This window comes from Maniola hyperantus, chromosome 15, assembly GCF_902806685.2.
Source record: "Maniola hyperantus chromosome 15, iAphHyp1.2, whole genome shotgun sequence".
Lineage (NCBI taxonomy): Eukaryota > Metazoa > Arthropoda > Insecta > Lepidoptera > Nymphalidae > Maniola > Maniola hyperantus.
The window spans coordinates 3,330,259-3,353,344 of NC_048550.1; the positions used below are offsets into that span (position 1 = coordinate 3,330,259).

General features: G+C 36.0%; 1 protein-coding gene across 5 annotated transcripts in view; it reads left to right on the forward strand.

Annotated features, from left to right (window-relative positions):
* The window catches only part of LOC117988797 (G-protein coupled receptor Mth2-like), a 46,756-nt gene extending 23,986 nt beyond the window's left edge, over positions 1-22,770 (forward strand). Inside the window, exons 2-10 of one of the 5 annotated variants that reach the window (XR_011237622.1) lie at positions 166-682; positions 3,826-4,009; positions 6,218-6,409; positions 15,201-15,279; positions 15,509-15,687; positions 16,015-16,183; positions 16,741-16,944; positions 17,714-18,330; positions 19,736-22,770. Coding sequence is in view for 2 of the 5 variants with exons in the window: in XM_069503562.1 (XP_069359663.1) it covers positions 257-682; positions 3,826-4,009; positions 6,218-6,409; positions 15,201-15,279; positions 15,509-15,687; positions 16,015-16,183; positions 16,759-16,944; positions 19,736-19,838 (1,518 nt within the window). In the remaining 3 variants the exon portion in view is untranslated. The remainder of the gene's footprint in view (positions 1-165; positions 683-3,825; positions 4,010-6,217; positions 6,410-15,200; positions 15,280-15,508; positions 15,688-16,014; positions 16,184-16,740; positions 16,945-17,713; positions 18,331-19,735) is intronic. The other 4 variants (XR_011237621.1, XR_011237623.1, XM_069503562.1 and 1 more) reach the window with 4 other exon arrangements.
* The last annotated feature ends 316 nt before the right edge of the window (positions 22,771-23,086 follow it).

The window sequence follows — 23,086 nt, forward strand, 5'->3', positions numbered from 1 at the left end:
GTTTAATCAGAATTTTGAATACATTTAAGGAAAATGTCAGTAAAGTACCCACTGACTTTTTCAAATTTCAATAGATCTGTATTTAATTTAAATCATGTATCTATTCGTTTCATAGGAAGCCCCACCGTTGTCTCTTAGACTATTCATTTTAAAATCGTTACACAGCCTGATGACAGCGTTACAGCCGTGACAACGTACAAATTATTACATCGAGCAGCTAAAAACCAAGGTTAAAGTTACATAAAAAGCAAACAAAATGTTAAGACTGATAATTTTGACAGCGTTCGTATCAGAAAATATGTCGAAAACGTGTGACCATTCAAACAGCCTAGACATAACGGATGGTGTCCATATGCCGAATGGGGTGATCAATCATAAAGGGCTACAATATAGGACGTTTGAGTACTACACTGATACTAACAATACTATCAGGGGGTGTGTTTGTGACAAAAAGGTTTGCGCTACGAAATGCTGTCCGCTAGGACACGGTTACAATCGTCGGAAGAAAGATTGTGTGAAAATAGCTGAAGAAACGTTTAATCCTCCGGTTTTGGACGAGTACTCGCATGTCGAAGATGTGAATGCATTAGAACACTTTTATTTCAACGTATTTAAGCCGAACTGCACAGGTGAAGTTCGCGTAAGGGTTTCCCAGTTCACTAAGGAGTACCATTTGAGAAGTGTAAGTTATTTTTGTATTTAGTTATGTGTCTTTCTTCCAAGGTCTGAATCGCACTGAAGCTGAAATCTATAGAGCGTACTTTGACTTTGCTTAGACTTAATTTAGAGTTACTTACCTACAATAGGACAGAAATGGCATAAATGTCTCGTTGTAACTCTAAGCAAATCTGAGGAAAGTCAAAGTACGCTCTAGAGCTGAGATTTATAGAGCGCACATTGATTTAGCTTAGACTTCATTATTTACAATGAACCAAAAGCTTAATTTGCTATAATCCGCTGAAACAGGTCGAATCTGTATGATGCAACATGCAACATGCGAAATGCACCGCCCGCCTTCCCACTGCTAACCATGCAGGAAAACCAGCCACTCGGCAAGCAATACGTGGGAGGGCGGGCGGTGCATTTCGCATGCTGCATGTTGCATCATACAGATTCGACCTGTTTCAGCGGATTACCGCAAATTAAGCTTTTGGTTCATTGTATATCATGGACTTCCGCAAAGTAACGCCTGCTTCTATACAACGACTTTATTATTGACCAAGCGAAGCGAGGTCTCTGAGTCTACTTGAGTGAAAATGCACTAATTGGCCGTCCGTCGTCTATCTGTCACAGCTTTATAACTTCTGAATTACTGAACGTAATTACCTACCTACTTCAAAAACGTAATATTATGTAAACTGATGGCCTTCAGCCGAAAATTGCATTAAAAAATATAAAAATTTCAGGGGGGCTTCTATACAAAATGGGAGGCTTGAAAGTGGAGATTGAATTCGACGCTATATATTAAGTCAAAAACGGCTAGGAACATATTATTAGAAACTGAAACTTGTGTACGATTTCAGTTTATCCCGTACTTGAACAATGAATACTAAAATTAGATAAATATTATAAAGAAACGAAATTATTTAATGGGTAGGTAAGTATCAGTATTTTGAACATAACTTTACAAAAATGTTAATACATGGCCAGTGCGTAGCTAGGTAACCAAGGGCCCTGGGACAAATCAAAAATGGGGCCCCACTGCTATCTAAACTGGTTAGGTTTTATTAAGTAAAAATATTAAATATACAAATACATTCACAGAAAGAATTTAGGGGAATTCCCTAGTAACTTTCGAATTATCATATTTATTTTGAAAATGGGAGAAATTTTCAAAACTTTAGTTCGATCGAGATTTTCTGGTAAGGATTCGAGGGCCCCCTGAGCTTTAGGGCCCCGGGGCACTGCCCCGCCTAGCCCCTAGATAGCTACGCCACTGTACATGGCGCTGTTAACATTATAAAACTATCGGGAATCATAAGTTACCGCGCGGGGCGAAGCACGAACCACTAGTATTTTAAGAGTTCAAACAAACGTGTTGTTATTTGCATCAGAGAGGTTGTCAAAGACTTGATAATTTCTAGCTAGTTTGCAATAGAACTTACGGACAATAGGTATAATGATGTAGGAGTAAATAGGTAGTAATTAAGTGCAGTTTATTCAAGACTAGTAGAGTATCTAGTAGATAATTGTAATTTTATATACCTATCTGTCGTTAGTGCTAGAGCCTACGTAAGATTATAATATAAAATTGACTTGCAAGAAATACAAAAGACGATCCAATGAGGTTTTTAAGCAAATACGCAAGATTTTATATTCCTATTGTGAAAGTCAAAATGCTTGTTTAAAACTCTACTTATAATGTGGACGTCTATTGGTTGATGATGATGATGATGATGACTTATAATATAATAATTTACTAAGTGTTACACACACTGCACACACAACACAACATGTTAACATTGTTTGTAACTCCAGTCTCCGACCAGAAAAAAGGGGTGCACAGCTCAGCGTACCTACCTAATGCCCTGCATCATTTAACAGTTAACACGCATGTCGCATGCCATTTTTTTGTTCATGGTGATTCCCCTTAAGATACTCTCTCTTAATCTCTTTGGGGAGAGATCGGGCTATGTGGGGTTTCTACACTATCATCTCCGGTAACTCTAAAGAACGTGTGTCGGTATCACATCTCTCATCATGCCTAAGCTGTGATGAAGATTTAAATTATCTAAGATTATGGTAGTGGAACTCCTGATCACAAGCGGTATTTTACTAAGCTTTAATTAATTTCAACGGCGAGAACCTACCTGTCCTTTCTTAGAACATTATTTATGTAAATTAACACGTGTTCTGCTATGTTAAACAGAAATTAAGTCTAGGAAAATCTAAAGTTAATCGTAATTTTAAAGTTAGATAGGTATAAAAAAAAACTAATCAGAAATCTTCACGTGCCAATAACAACTGTACAAAGTTTCAACTCAATCGATGAGCGAACGCATAGGTAAAGTAGCCGGCAGGATTATAATATCGTACATCGACTATTAGAAAGAGGTTTCGGCTTCGTAGCGCGTTGCCTCTGTCACTCATACCTGTGTGACAGAGGCACACAGGTATGAGTGAGTGAGGACTGTGTGATCAGTCTCAATGACAGAGACAACGCTCAACAAAACCGCTACCTATCTCTTTCTAAAGGTCGATGTACAATATTTTCTGCCGGAAACTGTACGTGCGTACGAATATAATACGAATTACGAAACCAGTGCCTAACTACAAATATATATATATATATATATATATATATAAATACAACATAATTATTATATTATGTAACCTAAGAAGATCTAAACAATGATCTATCAAAGTTTAACTCGTCAATTGAAACCGAAAACGAAAATTAAATTGCATTGTACTTAGTATTTAAATAATGGAGTTATCTATATTTAAAATTAATAATAGATAATTAAATATAGGAAATCAAAATACAATACATCGTTAAAGATTATTAAATAATAATAAACTATTTCAGTTTCAATGATCATAGCATAGCAACTAATAATAAATTAAATATAGCAATCGGGGTATGAGGCGAGGGGACCCACACACCCGCATGTTACCCGCGCTTGCCCGCACCGGGTTAGCGCGGGGGCTGTGTGGGTGTGCGGGGCGTTCGTTCTCCGATTGCCATCTCGACGGTGGCATATAAATCGCGGTGATGAGCCGCGTCCGTCAGCCGCGTCCGATAATTTGTTCTGACAGGAGTGACCTCAACACAGCAGTGGGCCGGCGATGGGTTTTGATGATGATGATGATGATTTCTTTCAGGATGGGAAGCTGTACACAGAAATGAAACACAACATCCCACCATGGACGCTGTCGACTCCCGACAAGTACTGCGTGGACACGTTCATAGTGGAGGAGCAGGATGGCACGCAAACGACTAGCTTCGACGCCTTGATCTGCTTGGCCGAGACGGTGGAGAACCAACACTATTCCCTGAGCGCTTCTTGTAAGTATATTTTACTAATTACCTACTATTCTTACCATTTTTTAGTAACCATTTTGAGGCACCAACAAATCACAAACATGTTTTCAAAAAACATTTGAAATTTAATTCGAAAACATAATTTCGTTTGTGATTGGTTGGTGCCGCAAAATGGTTAATTCCCTCTGAGATTTTTGTTATTCATTCGTATGGAATTACGCAGTAGAGAGTGAGAGCTATACGTGGCTATACTAACTTCTTTCCGTGGATAGCTAGTATAGCTTATGCCTACCACTTCGTCCACATGGACACATTTCAAACTCCTATTTTACCTAGGGGTTGAATTTTCAAAAATCCTTTCTTAGCGGATGTCTACGTCATAATAGCTATCTGCCATGCGTACCAAATTTCAGCCCCCGGTCCGTCCAGTAGTTTGAGTTGTGCGTTGATAGATCAGTCAGTCTGTCAGCTTTTCCTTTTAATATTTAGATTTTAAAAGTGGCCCGCGACTAAGTCCGCGTGGGCGAAAATCCCCTATAGGAACTCTTTGTAAAAAGTAATTTATATCACTTCCCTCTTTTTAAATTGCCCTATTGGTCTTAACTTTAAAAATAAACCTTAATTCTGGCATAAATAAACAAACTGTTTACCTATCTAACTGTAATTCCAATAATTCTCGATTCTTTTAATTTGGCATCATCATAGTAACACATCGCAATTTTGTATAAAAACTTCCCAAACCGGATTTGATTCTATTTTTGTTACATACAATATAAACTACGACCACTTATTTTGCCAACATAACCACAGTGATTTTAAAACTTAGATAAGTACCTACCTATACTTCTATCTGACCGACATGACAACCGACATCTAAAAATTTTAGTTTTGCAATTCTTCGCTGATTTAAAGTAAATTAATTAGTCTGATAAATTTTTTATAAGCTTCGTACCTATTTGATTATCACGAAATTTCGACAGATTTATAGATTTCACTTTTAGATTTTTCGCTTGTATATTGGCAGTTGGCACTCTTCTAATAAAAATAACATGTGACAAAAATCATTTTTCTTTGAATCTCTTTATGAGTCGCATCGGGAGAAAATAACTGCATAATATTTTGAGTACCAAGCTTCTGAACTTATTAACCAAAATGATTTGTCAAGCAAAACTATACGTGGATCAAAACGATGTGGAAATAAATATGTCTTTTACAACATTGACTTTAGCGGGACAAATAAAAATAATATTATGCTAATACTTACTACACAAGACTTGAATACGAAAGCAGGTTTCGATATTGATATTATTAATAGTTCTCGGAAATTTGGGAACCGCAAACTGGTAAATTCCAATAGCCCAGGAACTATAAAAACATATTTTGATAATCAAGAAGAAGACACTCGATATAGTTATCTTACTTAGAAAATTGAAAATACTAATTATTACTTAGTTCATAACCACATTTTTTTTGTGTGATCTAACCCTAAATTCACGGTTTTCTGATTTTTCCCCAAATGTCAGCTATAAGATCTACCTACCTGCCAAATTTCATGATTCTAGGTCAACGGGAAGTACCCTGTAGGTTTCTTGACAGACAGACAGACAGACGGACAACAAAGTGATCCTATAAGGGTTCCGTTTTTCCTTTTGAGGAACCCTAAAAAGTATTGGTAAACTCCACGATTTTCGTATTGAGCCATTAGGTAGATATTTAGGCAATAGGTAAGGTTAGGTTAGGTAATATCCATTAGCCATGTCTTTACGACATTTTTCTTATAAAAGTTAAAGATAATAATGACAGTATCCAAACAGTAACTATAGTAAAAGCACCTAAGCATTTATTTGTTAGCTTTATTCAACTCATTTTTTTTATATGACATGATAAGTTAACAAGCTCGTACGGACTAAAGCTATAAAATATGTCTCTAACAAAGTAAGACCTGGATAGGAAAGGGTAATAAATCACACCATTTAATAAAGAAACGAGTGCACTCAATAATATTGAACCACCTGTTGAAATTATTAGTTTTGAAATAGACATTATCTTTTTGCGAAATTTGAGACTACTACGACTACAAACAGTTTCTCAAAATGGCGCTTAATCTAATATTCCATAACGCAGTCCAATTTAGTGTTTAATTCTCAACTGCGCAATACGAAACATGATAGCCTTTTTACTGTTTCAAACTGTATAAATTTTTACTAATGAGGTACGTCCTGTTGTCCAAAGGTATGCTTATCTCGTGCGTGTTCATCCTCGCCACTGTCGGGGTGTACGGCTGGCTACCTGAACTTCGCAACCTGCACGGAAGAGTCCTGATGACGTACCTCATGTGCCTGTTCGTGGCCTTCGCCTGCCTCGCGACCATGCAAATCCTGCTGCTCGTTAACAACATCTCCGCTGACTGCTGCGTTGGTCTCAGTAAGTAATGCTGGTTACCTGTACGCTTACTACCTATAAGATTTTACGTTTCACCAAGTTTTACGTTGCTAGAATTCGAGATTCGAAACACAATAACGTCAAAGTAAAATGGACCTAAAGAGCCTTGAATTGAAGTCAAAAATTCAATGCCTCTGATTTTAATTTCGCAACGTTTCCACTTGGAACACTGGCTGTAGATGTGTAGACAAACTTGAGCCTTAAACAAGGCATTTAAGATCCAGTTTACTATAACGCGGAAGTGATTCGACACTCGAATACTATCAACGTTGGTGAGACATAAAATCTCGTACTAAGCATACTGAACTTCGCAACCTGCATGCAAGAGTTTGGTGGCGTGCTGTGCGGTTGTAGAAAACAATAGAGTCAAAGAACTCCTCAAAACATTCTCCGCTATAAAAGCACACAAAGAGAGCTTACGTGTCTGCGATGCTCTAGGCTTTTCAACGAACTGGTTAGTTTGGGATTGTCCACAAGTTTGACTTGAATCTTGCTTTTGAATCCAATTAAATGCTAGGAATAGGTATTGGGTTTTCCGGCTCACATTAGTCTTCTTTAATGGCTGGTTACTGAAATTACGAAAACTGCTAGGTATGTAAGTAGATATTTTATAGTTGACTCTAAAGACTTTAAAATAAGGTATAAGGTAAGGATCAGTCCTAAAGCCAAGATTTTTTATTTAATAAATTCACATAAATTCTGAATTATAATTACATTATATTTTGCCCTCTTTATTTACAATAATTATAATACAAACTATAGGCGATCAGTGCGTATATAAAACACTATATTTTGAGTCTGCACCCACGCTTCTTTTATAATATTATGCAAATATTTTTATACGGAGTAATAAATTACCTTAATCATCTGCTTGTAAAATAATTCCAGTTGACTCAGCGATATTTATATTATAATATGCTTAAATACCAACAGTGTTAGAATCCTCATCCACCTACTAGGTGGTACCTACAACTATAAACTTCAAATATAATAGCAAATAGGATTTTAAACCGCAGTAAATAAAACTACCAAAATTAAATGTATTTGAAGATTTTAAAATTCTCATTTACAGAGCTGAGTCACTAGTGTGACTATGTGATGTGGCTCTCGTAAGTCTAGATAGTACACATATATGCCTACTTTACAAACACTTAAAACTAGTTACAAATTTTTCTAGGACTTTAGATACGTTATATCGCGGACCATCTTAATTAATACTTAGTTTTTGTAAAACCATCTATAGTCGACGACAGGTCGAGATAGTAATCGAGGTATGAGGTGGGGGGACGGACGGCCCGCACACTCACACGTCACCCACGCTCGCCCGCACTGGTTTAGCGATGGGGCTGTGCGGGTGTGCGGGGCGTTCCCTCCCCAATTGCCATTTCAAGCTGTCGTGTAACCTAAACCGCAACCTTAAACCTCATTTAAACCTCAGTACCTAAGTACTTAAATAAAACTATCAAATGTACTTACTAGGTATATACTTAAAAGTTTTTTAAATTCTCATTAAGAGAGCTGATCTGCGCTGAGCAGATTTGCTAATATTTGGGATGCATTCATTTCATTATTATTTTCCATTACATAGTTAGTTTTTCGCCATAACATCATGAACTACCGAGATTCACTAAGGTGAAAATTAGACCTATGAAACATTTATCTGAGTAGTAACTTGTTATAAAAAAAAAATCCTGGATCAATAAACGCACCTACGCAAACGAAAGCGGTAGGAAGTATCAAACTTTTTAGTCTGAAATTCGGTTCTAGTGACGTTTTAAGAAACGGTTTGGGGAATATCCCTCAGATTCTCGAAAATATTACAAAAATAAACTCTACGCAGATGAATAGCCAGCTAACATTTTAGTAGGAAGTAGATATAGGCGCTAAAATATCCGATTCTCTAGTACACTACATCTCTAAACTAAACTAAATCAACAGGTCTAAATCTAGTGCTATTCTATATCCTTTTCCGCAAGCAACATTATGCAGGGATAGCAATAGATTTAGGCGTGTCATTGTAGTTTAGTTTAGAGATTGTGTACAACGGAATTAGCCACAATGTACTTACATATTTTATCTAATTACATCTAGTAGATAAGTGGTCATGGTCGTCACGGATTTTTTGGCTTTCGGCGTAAAATGAATATTCGCTATCGCTAAATTGATACTTGATAACGAATCCATTTATGCGTGTAAACTAAAAAGCAGGAAACGGTAGCGTGAAGGTCATAAGCTGAAGTACCCAGCTTTTGACAATGGAATAGCAAAAAGCTTTGAAGTCGATTTGAAATTATAAAAAATCTAGCTTATGCCCGCGACTTCATCTGCGTGGACTACACAAATTTTAAACCCCTGTTTTATCCCTTTAGAGGTTGAATTTTCAAAAATCTTTACTTAGCAGATGTCTACGTCTTAATGGCTATCTGCATGCCAAATTTCAGCCCAATCCGTCCAGTAGTTTGAGCTGTGCGTTGATAGATCAGTCAGTCAGTCAGTCCGTCAGCTTTTCCTTTTATATATTTAGAAAAATATAGAGATGTGAAGAAATTAGATGTGTTGTAGAATGATCTCAATAATGTTCTCAAAGTTGTGTGTAGTCTGCCAATTTGTACTTGGCCAGATATGGCCATTGCCTAAACTCTTCTTATTCTGGAAAGGCTCCGTTGTCAGTAGTGGACCTGCGATGAATTAAGATGATAATGATGGCTTGTTTCTTAAAATATTTCTATGTGTGGCCACAGAATTCGTTTGAGTTTTATGAAGAGTAGCAGTCTTTTCAATAGGTAAGTAGTCCGTCTTCAGAAAACAAGTTATAACAATCTCAATTTTTTTTTAATTTTGTTAAACAAGTAAGAACATAACCTTATCTAATTTGAGCTGTTATACCTAAATAACTAAACTAAACTTTTTTTTAACTTAAAGCTTATTTTAAACTACGGGATATCAATTATATTATAGTCTGGTCAATGTTGACGTTCTGAACATTCGTTACTACCAATTTTTACTCTAAAAACTGTTTACTCGAATGTTGGGACCGCCAATATTGACCGGACTATACCTAATATAATTAATATCCCGTAGTTTGGAATAAGTTTTACTTATAACAGCTTAAAGGCTCCCCCACACAGCCGCGTTATTATCGGTCGATAATATTATCGCATGCGTTATTGCGACAATACGCCCTACTTCCATTGCGGCGTTATTATCGCAGCAGTGTGTAACTACATGACCATCCTAATACAAAATGTACTGAAAACAGATATCGCAATAACGCATGCGAAATTATCGACCGATAATAACGCGGCTGTGTGGGGGAGCCTTTAGGCTATATCCAATTAGTATTATTAGTTTTCATTGATAATTATAATTTAACCTAGATTGGCAAAACCGGTTTTAATAAACTCTTCCGTAGACCGTAATCCGTAATGACAGGAGCTGGTATGTACCTACGTAGACACGGTAGATTTGAGTATGTGCTTGAGGTTTGGTTTTCCCCATCTGTTTGTATGTACCTACTCATAATTAATTACAATATTTTTTTACCATAGATGATAATATAATTAGGCACTAGTAGATTTTATCTTTTTGTTCACTATTTGTGTTTAGAAGGAGATTTTTATAGCTAGTATCTAGGTCCACTCTGCAATTTATTGAAACCTTTCAATAAATTTGTTTCGTCGTTATAAGTAACTTATCAGACGTTACAAGTTCAAAGTTTTCATAAAACGTAAACTAATTGAAAAGTCCTATTACAATGTAAAGGATTATTTAAATGATAAGCAAGCTTGGGAATGAGTTGCTTAACGGATTGTGATAGTTCTAATAAGTTTCAATAATTTTGTAAAGTGGTGATAATAAAAAGAATACCCGGCTGAGTTTGTTGTGGGCTCTTCTCAGACCTGGACGCGTTTGGAACCCTCGTAGCTTTAGTTTTAAGTTTGCGTAATAATTATCACCACTATATATCTTAAAAATCCAACATCTGACCATCAAAAAGAGTTATTTATGACCTATTTTGAATAAATCATTTGACTTGACTTGACTTGACTTGAGACGTCCACAGCTGGACATAAGTCTTATGTAGGGACTTGCACACGTCGAGGTCTTGCGTCGCCTGCATTGGGAGCCCCCTGGGACTCGTTTGATGTCGCCTGTCCACCTAGTGAGGGGTCTACCAACTGCACCTTTTGGTGAGAAGTCGCTATTCCAGCGCCCTGGGACCGAAACACGTCTTCTAATCGAGCTATGTTCCCCTCCCAAGTTCCAATGCCACTTCGGCCTCCCAACCAGGCTATGTCGGTTAGGTACTCTGGTTCGAACCTATTTAGGTATCTGTCTATTCAGAAGTTAAACAAAACTGCTTCAAAGTTATTCATCAATAGATACACCTATTGTTCTGTCATCACCGTTCCAGACCTTTTAGTACTAATAGCCGCCCGCCATTATCATGAAACCTACTTTATTAGGAGAATTGTTCTAATTATAATATTGAGCATATTATATTCTTGTAAAAATATACAGCCAACAAAATATCACATTATTTGCGGTTTATGATAGTCGTTTGGACAAAAAATACGAAAAAAAAAAACAGCGATTTATGATTTTGTTTTTATACCAACCCCATTTACCGAGTCTCATATTCATTAATAGGTACTTAGTAGCAATTTTGTACATTTATATTACCCTATTGAATATTCATGATAGACGTTAACATGTGCGAAATTTCCAGACCACAACATAATCATAATAAGCGACAGATAAATTATATTATTCTAACTATAACTTTTTATGTTAAAAAAAAAAACTTTTTATGTAAGCCTAAACCACGTCCATACCATAATATAATATATTCTACATCCATACAAATCCATACTAATATTAAGACTATATAAAGTATAATATACCTACCAATATAAAGACAGACACACAACGAAGTGTTCCTGCAAGGGTTCTTTTTTTACTTTTGAGGTACCTACCTACCCTAAAAAAGAGGAGGTTCTCAATTCAGCGCGTAAGTTCCTACCTAAGTTTTTTTGCGTTAAAAATTAAGCGTAGATATCTATGATTAAGATGCTTAAAACTAACCAAGTATAAAATTCTAATTAAAACTAAATTGCAGCGATTTAAAAATGTCCACTTGCGTCACTGTAGCCAAAATATCTTCAGATATTATTTCCTCAAAACACTCTTGAGTTATAACACACCTGTCTCCAATCCATCGAGTCTTTATCATACAGAACATTTATTTTTACATGTTTTGACGTGTTCCCCACTCTGCGACAAACGGCCATCTAGTAAGTATTTTGCGTTCCCGACAAGAAGAAAATTATTTCCCTAAAAAAAACTTTTCTTCTAAGTAAGGTCAATTTTCTAAAGCTCCCACAGTCCCGTTGTCACCACGACCTATGCACATGACAAATGATCAACCCAAAGCCGGCTCACTACAGAGCACGGGTTTCCTCTCAGTAGAGAAGGGTTTGGCCATAGTCCACCACGTTGGCCAAGTGCGGATTGGCACACGACCTATGCAACTGTGCCGAAATATCGATAAAACATTTTTTTAATCATCGTATAATAACTTCTGTCCACCATAACTCTTCTAGATAGGTATTTAAACCTGCTATCAGTACATCAAGGTTGGCAAAGGAATACTAGTAAAATATAATGGCATTTGTGATTTGTATGTTGAACATAGTACCTAACTACTTAGAATATGTAAAAAATATCATAAGCATTTCAAAATGAAAATAAAATTCATTGATGTAGTGTAGGTCTACCTTGGAATTGTTGGGATTCGTAGTCTATTATAAAATTAAATATAGATTTTACTACCCGATTCTAAACGTAGCAAGAATCGTTTGAAAAATCGAAATCTATCTGACGGCCTAATAAAAGATTCATTATTATCTAATAACGAATCCAATTAATTTTACAAACCAATTATCTATCTACTTGGTTCGTAAAAATACAATTTATATTAAAACTGTCGATAGTTAATGTTTTTAGATTGAAGTAACACAAGGAAAGATATGCGAATTTTACTATAATCCGTACAAAATAGAAAAAACCCTTATGGTGCCTCCTACAAATACATACGCAGGAAAACCAAAAAAACACCACACAAATCCTCAAAACACACTACTCTCACAGTCTCACACAGTGCAGCGATATACTTACAATATTATTTTGCATGACGTTATTTATCCTCAAGACTCAGGACATATACGGAAACTCTATTAGTATTACAAATGATTGTACAAAGCAATTATAGCAATGGAGAGGGCTATGTTAGGAGTTTCCCTGAGGGATAAGATCCGAAATGATGAGATACGCAGCAGAACCGAGGTCACTGACATATCCAATCCAATCCATCAGCCTGTTTGCGTCCACTGCTGGACATAGGCCTTTCCAAGAGCACGCCACCCAACACGGTCCTCAGCCTTCCTCATCCACCCGCTCTCCACCACCTTAATCGGGAATAGCAGGGCTGCCGGGAACTGGGGGTCTTTGTCTGTTGGCGCTGCTCATTAGAAGTAATGCCCATACTGACCACGCTGGGCAGGCGGGTTGGTCAGCGCAGGGCTGTAGGCCATTTCGCATCAGTGACGCTGCTGCCCGTCTCTGGTCTGTGTTATTTAAAGCCAAGCCATTTGGAATGGTTATCCCGCCATTCTTCGGTCGTCATATCCTCGTTCGCTGATTCGCAGGGGGCACCGCGTGCAGGTAAGGTTGACATTTGGGTGCTAAGATGTTAGTGCACCCCCTTACCCCCCACTGACATAGCCCAAACTATATTAGCAAGCTGAAGTGGCAGTGGGCAGGTCATGCCTGTCGTAGAGGCAATGGCCATTGGAGCCGGAAAGTGGAGAGACCGCGTTTAAGCAAGCCTAGTGTGGGACGCCTTCCAGCACGATGGACCGACGATATAAAGAGGCTGGCGGGAAGTTGTACTTGATTGTTTGGAAAATCTCAGTCCAGCAATGTTTTGAAGCCCTCTGATTCCTCTCATTTTTTTACATGAAATAAAATTTATAAGATGGGTACTAGGTACATATCTTTAAGGTTGAAATACTATTAATCATATTTTTTAACCGACTTCAAAAAAAGGAGGAGGTTCTCAATTCGTCGGAATCTTTTTTTTTTTTTTTTTTTTTTTATGTATGTTCCCCGATTACTCAAAGACGCCTGGACCGATTTTGAAAATTCTTTTTTTGTTTGAAAGGGTATAGTTCAAAGTTGGTCCCATTTCAATTTGGTGAAGATCTGATGAACATCTTCGAAGATAGATACTGGAACTCCTCAACGGATAAGAGTAAATTGCTCGCGATCAGTGTAATAGCTTAGTAAACAGTAGATTATTAACCAGTCATAGCATAATTCCATGGGGCCACTAAAAATTGTGAAATAAAAAAATTTTACAAAAAAAATAAAAACCGACTTCGATACACAAACACTAAAACTTGAAAAATAATTTAATTTATTACCGAATATATTATGTATACAAGAGTTAATATAGTTCCATAATAATATTTTTTGGGGTCGGTGCCAATGAGGTGCCATTGTGGAGTCTCATAAAAATATGAAGTCTAGACGATTCGCGCAGCTAAAGCTAATTGGCACCGGCACCAAAAAGTATTATTATGGAACTATATTAAATCTTGTATACATAATATATTCGGTAATAAATTAAATTATTTTTCAATTTTTAGTGTTTGTGTATCGAAGTCGGTTTTTATTTTTTTTGTAAAAAATTTTTTGCCGTTCAGGTCTTTTCCATTGTCTTTTCTGAGACCCAACGCGAGTTAGTCACGTGATAGCGTGTGATAATTTCAGAAGTTATCATCCTATTATGTTTATATGGTGGGTTGTTCTTAGATATAACTTAATTTGTCCATTATCCACAACGACTGTACAGTGTACTGAATCACATTTCTAAAAACTATGAATGAACTCAACGTAGGTACGTTCAATTCTGCTTTCTTTACCTTTATATTTTCTATCATGCTCTCTTTGATATTACAACTCTTAGGAGTATGTCTTCTCGATATTTGAAAAAAATTAAAAAATATTTATTTACCATAGATCAATCAATTATAACATTGTGTTATGGTACCCACACTAGGTAGTCCTGTGTCGTGGGTACCTAATAGAATTAACAATAAACAATTAACCGGTAAATTGACGCTCGGTTTACTAGTCTACGTTCACTTAATTAAGGTAGGTATTTATCTAAGATTAAAAATAAGGTTACAGTACAAGCTATGTTAAGATTAATTATATACATTATTGTGTTATCAATCAATCAATCAGCCTATTTGCGTCCACTGCTGGACATAGGCCTTCCCAAGAGCACGCCACCACACACGATCCTCCGCCTTCCTCATCCACCCACTTTTTTGTGTTAAGTATAGATTATTGTGTTAAGTATAGATTATCATCTAAATAGTAATGACAAAGTGCCCTTATGTTAAATGCAAGTTTATTTTTCACATTTCTACATTGCTTACATGAAATTTCTCGAAAAGTTTTTCTAGAAGTCCGAAGAACCACTATACTTCTGATGGAAATAGAAGTTATTTTTTTCGCATACTCTAGGTTCTTTTTCTTTCACTTTATGTTTCAAATTATACTTACCTAATTTAATTTTGTATTAATTTTTTAATTAATTTATATAATTTCTAACTTATACTTTTAATCTTAGTATCAATTCTCAGGTTTTACTTTAAGTTACAGTGAAGTTATTAAGAATAATAATTTATTTTCTTTATTCCAGCTATTGTCATCTACTTCAGTCTCCAATCTGCCTTCTTCTGGTTGAACATCATGTGCTTCGATATTTGGTGGACATTCAGGTAATTTTAATCATAACAGATTAACAGTGCAGATTTCATGTCTTTTTTTTTTTTGTTCATCAATTTTGGCTTCAGCAATTCTCTGAACACATATGTGCCAAAAAGCATTGCATTAACGAGTTTACATTACTGTCAGGCTCAACTGAAACTACGTAAACGATCTTATAGAACTAGGTTTTACGTTCCATGAAATCTTAAATTATTTGACCTATTGTAACCAATGTTTCAGTGGCAAACGAGGAATGACCTTAGGGAAGCTGACTATAAGGGCCAAGTTCTTCGCGTACGCACTCTATGCGTTCGGAATACCAACCCTTTTGACCACCATTATGGTTTCTCTGGAATTTTCTGAATTACCACCACACGCTTTTATGCCTATGATCAGACGACAAGGATGTTTTCTATATGGTAAGTAGACTTTTGATTGTAACTGTCTTAAAACTTTCTTAAAATTCATTAGAATGATTGGTTTATAAAAAATTGAAATTTAAAAAAAAAACAAGTTTTCAAGATATGGAGCCGAATAAGTCGTGGATCGTTTGACTAAGAAGTAATTTATAATGGAATTCATTGACGTAACTGAGAATCATATTATCATAGAAAAGTCTTAAAAGAGTTAGTAGCTAAGTAATGCCCATGTACGCATTGTACAGAAAAAGGGATTACTTAAAATATCTTGTCAATTTGTAGTTCTAAGTTTCTTTTAACTAAAATATTCGCCTTTTTCCTTTACAGGTAGAAGCAGACTCTTCTACCTCTACGGACCTATAATAGTGCTGTGGTTCGCGAACTTGATATTTTTCATCCTCACCGCTGTAAAGATCACTCAGATTAAGAAGCAGACCTCGGTTCTCAAGTCTAGGGAGAGTGCCACACACGACCGACAAAATAGCGAAAGGCAAAGGTAAAATCTTCTTGTCCACGTTTCTGATGTCTGGTAATTAATTGGTTGACAATTAACATAAAATAAACTTAAAGCTTCAGAAAGCTTATAGCAATGTTTAACTTTTCGTCCATATATGAATTTGCTTGATTGATTACAAAACCTCGACCATGTGCGCATGTAATTGTAAATATTTTACATCTAACTCATTCATTCAGTGGTATAAATAAGGCTTGATGTCATGCTGCAATTTTAGAAACAAAATAAAATAGATTCCATTTTTCTTTGCCCTGTTGTGCTAATATTATTAGAGTATGATAGCTGCAAGGCTTTTCTTTATCGGCACTAACACCACCAAAATCATTATTCAATGTCTGTTGTCCGCAAAATTTTTCTGTCTTGTTCTAATATACTCTTCACCGAAAGGCTTTTCTTGCTGTATCAACTGATTAATATCAGATAACACCGCATTACGCTATTATTTCTATGATCTTCATTAATTTTTTTGTACAAACTGTATTTTTCAAATAATTTTGATTTATCGATGTTCACTAAAACCATAATCAATGTCCGCATAGTGTTGTGTTCTATTCCAGACTGCTGCTATACGTGAAATTGTTCCTGGTGATGGGAATCAACTGGTTGTTGGAAGTGATCAGTTCACTGTACCCTGAAGCGGATTACTTCTGGTGCTTCACTGACGCGTACAACGTCCTCATCGGGCTAATCATATTTATCATATTCGTCTGCAAGAGAAAGATATTCAGATTGATGAAGAAAAGGTTAGGTTTGTTTTGCATTTTTTCCATTAACTGCTTATTTTCATGCGACGACGTCTTATGGCTAAATTGTACTTGGTCAGCTATTTGAATTTGACCAACCAAGTGTAAAGAAAAGATGTCGGTAGAGGTACCAAAGTTCTAGTCCAATCTAGCCCTAATTTCATAGTGGGTAAATGGCACTGACTGCCATGACGCTGCCAAGAAGACCACGTGCCAGAATCCGGGTAAAACCATTTACTTGTCCGAACATAGGCTAACAAACAAGTATAATTCAGCCATTAAGCTTTATCTACACTTACACGATCTTTCAGGGATGGAAATGGGATATGGGGGTATAGCTTCCAAGTGTGAATTTGCCAAATGTGATTTAATTATAAGGTGTAAGTAAGTATTTAATAGCAAGGAAAATATCAATTGACGTGTTCATTGTTTTGAAGACTATAAATCAATCAGTGTGCATTTTAGTGCCTTGTAATGTTTAAACAGTGTGGAGTTTTTAATAGGTATTATCTGAGCTTTACATTACTGTGATAATTGTTACACAAATAGTTACGAACTAATATTAATTTTCTTTGCTACATTATTTTAAATGTATAAATACCACAAACTGCAGTAAATACCTACTTTCTAAGGAAATTAATACAGTAAAAGAATATAAATTTTCGCTCAATTTAATTTGTTAAAATAAATATATTTGGAAGATTTAATTGACCTATTTGTAAAAGTAAAATAGGAATAGAATGGAATATGATATTTTGATTTCATTCAGGATCAAAGAAAGTATTCAACGGCAGAATGGAGCGATGGGAAGTATGACACAAATACCACATAGACACCAACTACACAAGAACCTTAGGGATTACAAACAGAGAGATAGCGTTGACACTATAAAAACCTATTGCCCCGATTCCGATAGTAATAAAGAAATTAACACTACGAATTTATAAAACATAAGATGTCTAAGTTAAAACAATCATGAAGAAATGATTCACGATAGTGAAGAATGGAGATGTATAATAATAATTGAAAAGAGAATAATAAGAGTTTAAAATCAATTGATCATGAAGAAGTTAAATAGCACTAAAAGGATCCAGGAGCATAAAAACTCGAGAAGATGCAAATATTTCAATATCAAAACTTTATCAAAGATATAAATAATTTTATATGTATAGATAAGTAACAATGGAAATAGATTGGAGAGTTGAACACGAAAAATTGAAAAAATATCCTAATCAAACATTTCTAAGTTACGTTCAGAATATTTGCAAATAAAGAAAACAGAAGAAGTCCCTGTTTGGAGGAATGCGATAAGCAAATGAAAAAGTTATTGATTGAAAAATAACGATGAAACTGGACGAAAAGCGTCACTCTATATTTAAGACAGAGGTATAAGAATTTAAATTTTGCACAGGTGTTAAGGCGGTTTTTGCTAGAGGTCTACTAATCGAGGGTTTTATTAATACTTTCGGCTTTGTTACACAGTGTAAGTTGGCATGCGAGCTGTGGTCAGTGAATGTCTTAGTGTACTCATAGTAGAACCCGGTGAATATTGTGGATTACGGGCACGTGCGAGTCTTTCAATAGCTATGATCCGAATTACAACATTTTTAACTTGCCGCTCGCCTTTTCTCTGCACAAATTCGAAATTAAGTTGGCAGTTGCTACTCGCCATGTCTAAGGCAGTTATTTTTTTGGATCAGCTAAGTTGAATCGAGCTGCTAACAAAATGATGGTCCTGTGTAACTAAGCCAACAAACATATGATGCGCTTAATTTAACCATAGCGCCTTATTTATCATATTCAGTTATTTTAATACGGCAGATTCTACATTAACCTCTACTTGTGTTATTTTGAAAAAAATACGCATTTCTTGTTTAAAGAAATCGAATGGTGATTTAATAAATTTTACTTTAGAATCTAGTTTTCTTATGGCATCTAATTTGTAGTCTAGATTCATACTGAGCACAGTTTCTTCTCTAAGCACTTGAGCTTTAATCATTAACATAATATTACGTAGATATTTAGCTCGCAAATTAACAAAAGAGATTTGAACTGCTTTAATGGTGATCAGCTGCCTTGGTGAAGGATTTTCTCGGTTCAGGTGGAGTTTTAACTCAATAGGTCAACGGCGTAAAGCTGTTCGCGTAATATTATAACGACCTGCAAGATGGAGACCTTTGAGTACTGAACATGACATTCTGCAGCACAGTTAATCACATCAGATGCCCTGACTTCTCTAAATAAAATAAATAAACTTCTCTAACGTCACTCATATTTCTTTGGCCTTACTTTGGCTTCAAAGCTCAGCGCGATTTCGGATGGGATGTGTTTTAAAACATTCAAAATATAAGGCTGGTTTTCTTCTCGCGTTGATCACCGGCACTAGCGACCCGGTGTAACTCTGGTAAGCGTCGACGTGCTAGCGTTATTCTGGAATCTATTCTGAACAACAATATCTATGTGGTACTACGCATAAGACAGGTCATTCCAAATAACAAAAAAATACGGACTGGAACTTGGTTTTGCTTACAACTTGTGTATTAACTCAATTGCATCAAGTGATCCAAATAAGCAGAAAATCAGTCTGATATGTGATTTGATTTTGACAAAATTTGTTTTCTTGTTCCCTCTGATCTGTCTTACCAAACAGATTCTTGAGGCAAACACATCCCATCTTATGCCACAACATGATCAGTTCCCATTAGGTATGATTGTGGTTCAGTGTATTAATGATTAATATGACTAGTTATTATTATGTAATTACCTAGTTAAAATAATTGTTTTTTTGCAGATACAAGCAAGTTCGTGGCGACCCGATGTCCAAGAGTCAGTCTTCTACACGCACAATTTCAACCAGGGATGAAATAGGCCTCACTAGAACTGAACATAAATAAAAACCGGTCTAGTGCGAGTTGGACTCGCAGATGAAGGGTTCCGTACCATGTACCTACCATCGTACAAGAAATAACTCTTTTTTTTGTGACCACAAATTCATAAGAAATTGCCAAGTCAACGGAAAAGTACCATATAGGTTTTGATTCCCTTTACGGGTCTTGACAGACACGAAACACAGTCAACGAAGTGGTCCTACAAGGGTTCCTTTTTTCTCTGGAGATATGAACCCTAAAAACAGCTAACGCATGCACTAAACTGCGAAACGAGGTAAACATTTTGCTAACAATATTTCTCAAACTAGTCTTGAAGTGGTAATACCAATAGTTAGTTTTATTATTACGTAATAAATAAGTCAATTATCCACTCTATATTATAAAAATGAACGATATAATAATAATTAATGATAATCTCTAAGTTATCATAGTCATTTTTGTAATGCACGTAATAAGTTTCGCTTATTGTACCTACTTATAGGTATCAAAAATGTTTTAATTGAGTATTTTGTTTTAGAATTTTTTTAAGTTTTTACAATTTTATGTCACAAATTAAGATTTTGAAGAGTCTATCTACTATTAGATTTTATAAGATGAAGTTTTGTAAGATTTTATAAAATAAAGAAAAGTTTATCAATAAAGAAAATCTAAAATTGATCGCACACTGCTACAAGAGACGCGGATGTACCTAGTTTCTACATTATACCTACTCTCTATTTCATAAGTACATAAAGAACGCAACGGAGTTTTTTAATACTAACAAGGAATAATTAAAAATAATCAATAATACGACTGCCCTGCCATAATTTTTCAAAAAATTTATATCCAGTATCAATCGGGATCGTATAAGGTTTCTAGCGATACCTCATACATCCCAATCTGTTCAGGCATTTAGAAGTTATGATGGAATGAAGGAACTAAAATAGATACATAACATGAACCATCTTTTTTTAGGCAGTCGTATAAAATACGAGTATTTTTCTTGCTTGGTAACTCTATCTTTTACGTAGGTACTATCTTACATCAGTGTCCGATCAACTGTACAGTAGTTTATATACCTGTATATTCCTGTATATTTTTAATATCGTTCGACTGTTGTTTAGGCCGTTCAAAATGACTCCTGACGCGCCATTTTAACTCTATGGGTCAACTAACATGGCAAAAGTACGGTTCACCTTTAAAATAATGGCTAATAATCGTATTTTTGACATGAAATTTGACACAAAAGTTAAAATGGCGCATAGGAGTTAAATTTTACACGTAATTAATAATTGTAACTAGTGCTGGAAATGTACTCGTAGTCAAGAGCCAGTACACATTGATCCAACATTTTCGGCCAACGCACTCGTGATTGCACGTTTGATACCACGAACTGGTTGTACACACGGTACAGTGTACACAGCCCCCCAATTGTGTAAGAATAACCATTTCATGGCTATCGCAATCGTCAAGAATTCGGCCCTTTGATTGGCTGTGAAAAAATGTAAACAGCGAATCAACCAATCAAATGGCAGAATTTCTTGACGATTGCGATAGCCATGAAATGGTTATTCTTACACAATTGGGGGGCAGGTGTGTACCCTCATTACTTACCACTTGGCGACTTAACGTACCTTACTTACCTTAGGTAGGTTAGGTAGGCACCTTACACCAAGTGCATTGATATTCTGAGAATTTTATACAAACATCAAAGAATCTTGGTGGAATTTGCAAGCAGAGTTTACTCGTTTACACGTTGCCAGTACTCACTAAAACTTGGGTCAATGTGTACTAGAGCCTTATCCAAAGCAATAACTTTTATTCGTATCCAGTAATTCGTAAAATATAAATCCGTAGCAATGTGTTTTAATTTCTATATGTAGTGCAATTGGTGCACCTTTAAACTTTTAAGTTGAAGACAATTCAGAAATGCCTTATACGTGTAGGTATTAGACATTTCTGAACACAATGATTCTATTTTACATAGTACACGATTAAGTATGTACTTACGTAAAATAAAATCATTTAGTGAGTAGGTAAGTAGACATAAGTTTATGATCTCACAGATGTAATGCATTTTGCACAATTTCACACACAAATACCAAATCTATCATTTTTTTTATATTGATACCGCAGAATTCAGAATAAGTACAAATGTGCGATATTGTCATAGCGCAGATGTGCAGATCATCAATGCACGTTCTTGTAAAACAGAAATATTTTGCCTAACAATATTTCTATTGCCTTGAATGCCAAAGATAATAAATAATATCATTAATATGTTCTTTAACTTCTTTGGAATTATTTTGGTACGAGTGGATTGCTAAAAATCGGTGACACGCCATCTCCTTATTAAATATAGGGCATACCATTTCTATTACCTTATTTAGAATTCTGTGGTTGTCACTATTGTACAGTATTGGGCCAACACCCTTTCTACTCGTAAGATCCTTATATAATGCGACAAGGCTCTTTTGGCGCGTGGCGAAAATCGGAACTAACGTTGCCGTCAAGTGTCCCTTTTGTTTTTTTTGAATAGTCTGCCTTTGTTCTACAACTAACGCCCTGTCAATGTCATTTAAGTGCCAAAAGAGCCTTGTCGTACTGTACGCATTGCTCCAACGCATCCGGCCAATACACTCGGTGATTGTGTACAAGGTTATTTGCTGCGTGTGGCTAGCGCCGGATAACTGCCGACTTTTGTAAGTAGGTACATATTCAATTTGGCGCAATTCTGAAATCACGTTAACTCATTTACCGACACTTGCCGAACGCGTTGGGACCGTTAGGGCAATGTGTACTGGAGCCATTATTATCTATTGAACATGACTCAAATAAAGGTAGCTAGGTGATTTTCCATAAAATTATTGATAGATGATACACACTTATTATTAGTAAATTGTTTATACACTATCAATTACTTACTATAATAATTAAATGTGACCTATTATGACCTCAAGTGTTGTTTTTCTTATTTAATACTTCCCCATCCCCGATAGACGTTGAGGTCCTAAAATGCTAGAGTGGCGACCTAGCACTAGGTAGACAGATGGCATCAAACGATTCGCCGGGAGCCGCTGGATTCAGGCAGCGCAAGACCATGGCATGTGGATTGTGGAAGTCCTAGACCTATGTCCAGCACTGGACGGCTATCGATTGGCGATGATAATCCGTACAGCATTCATTATTTATTCATCCTAGTACCTTCTTCTTCTTCTTCTTCGCTCTGGGCTGGTTTCCGCACGTTTCCGTCTGTTGTGCGTGCATTGCCCCTA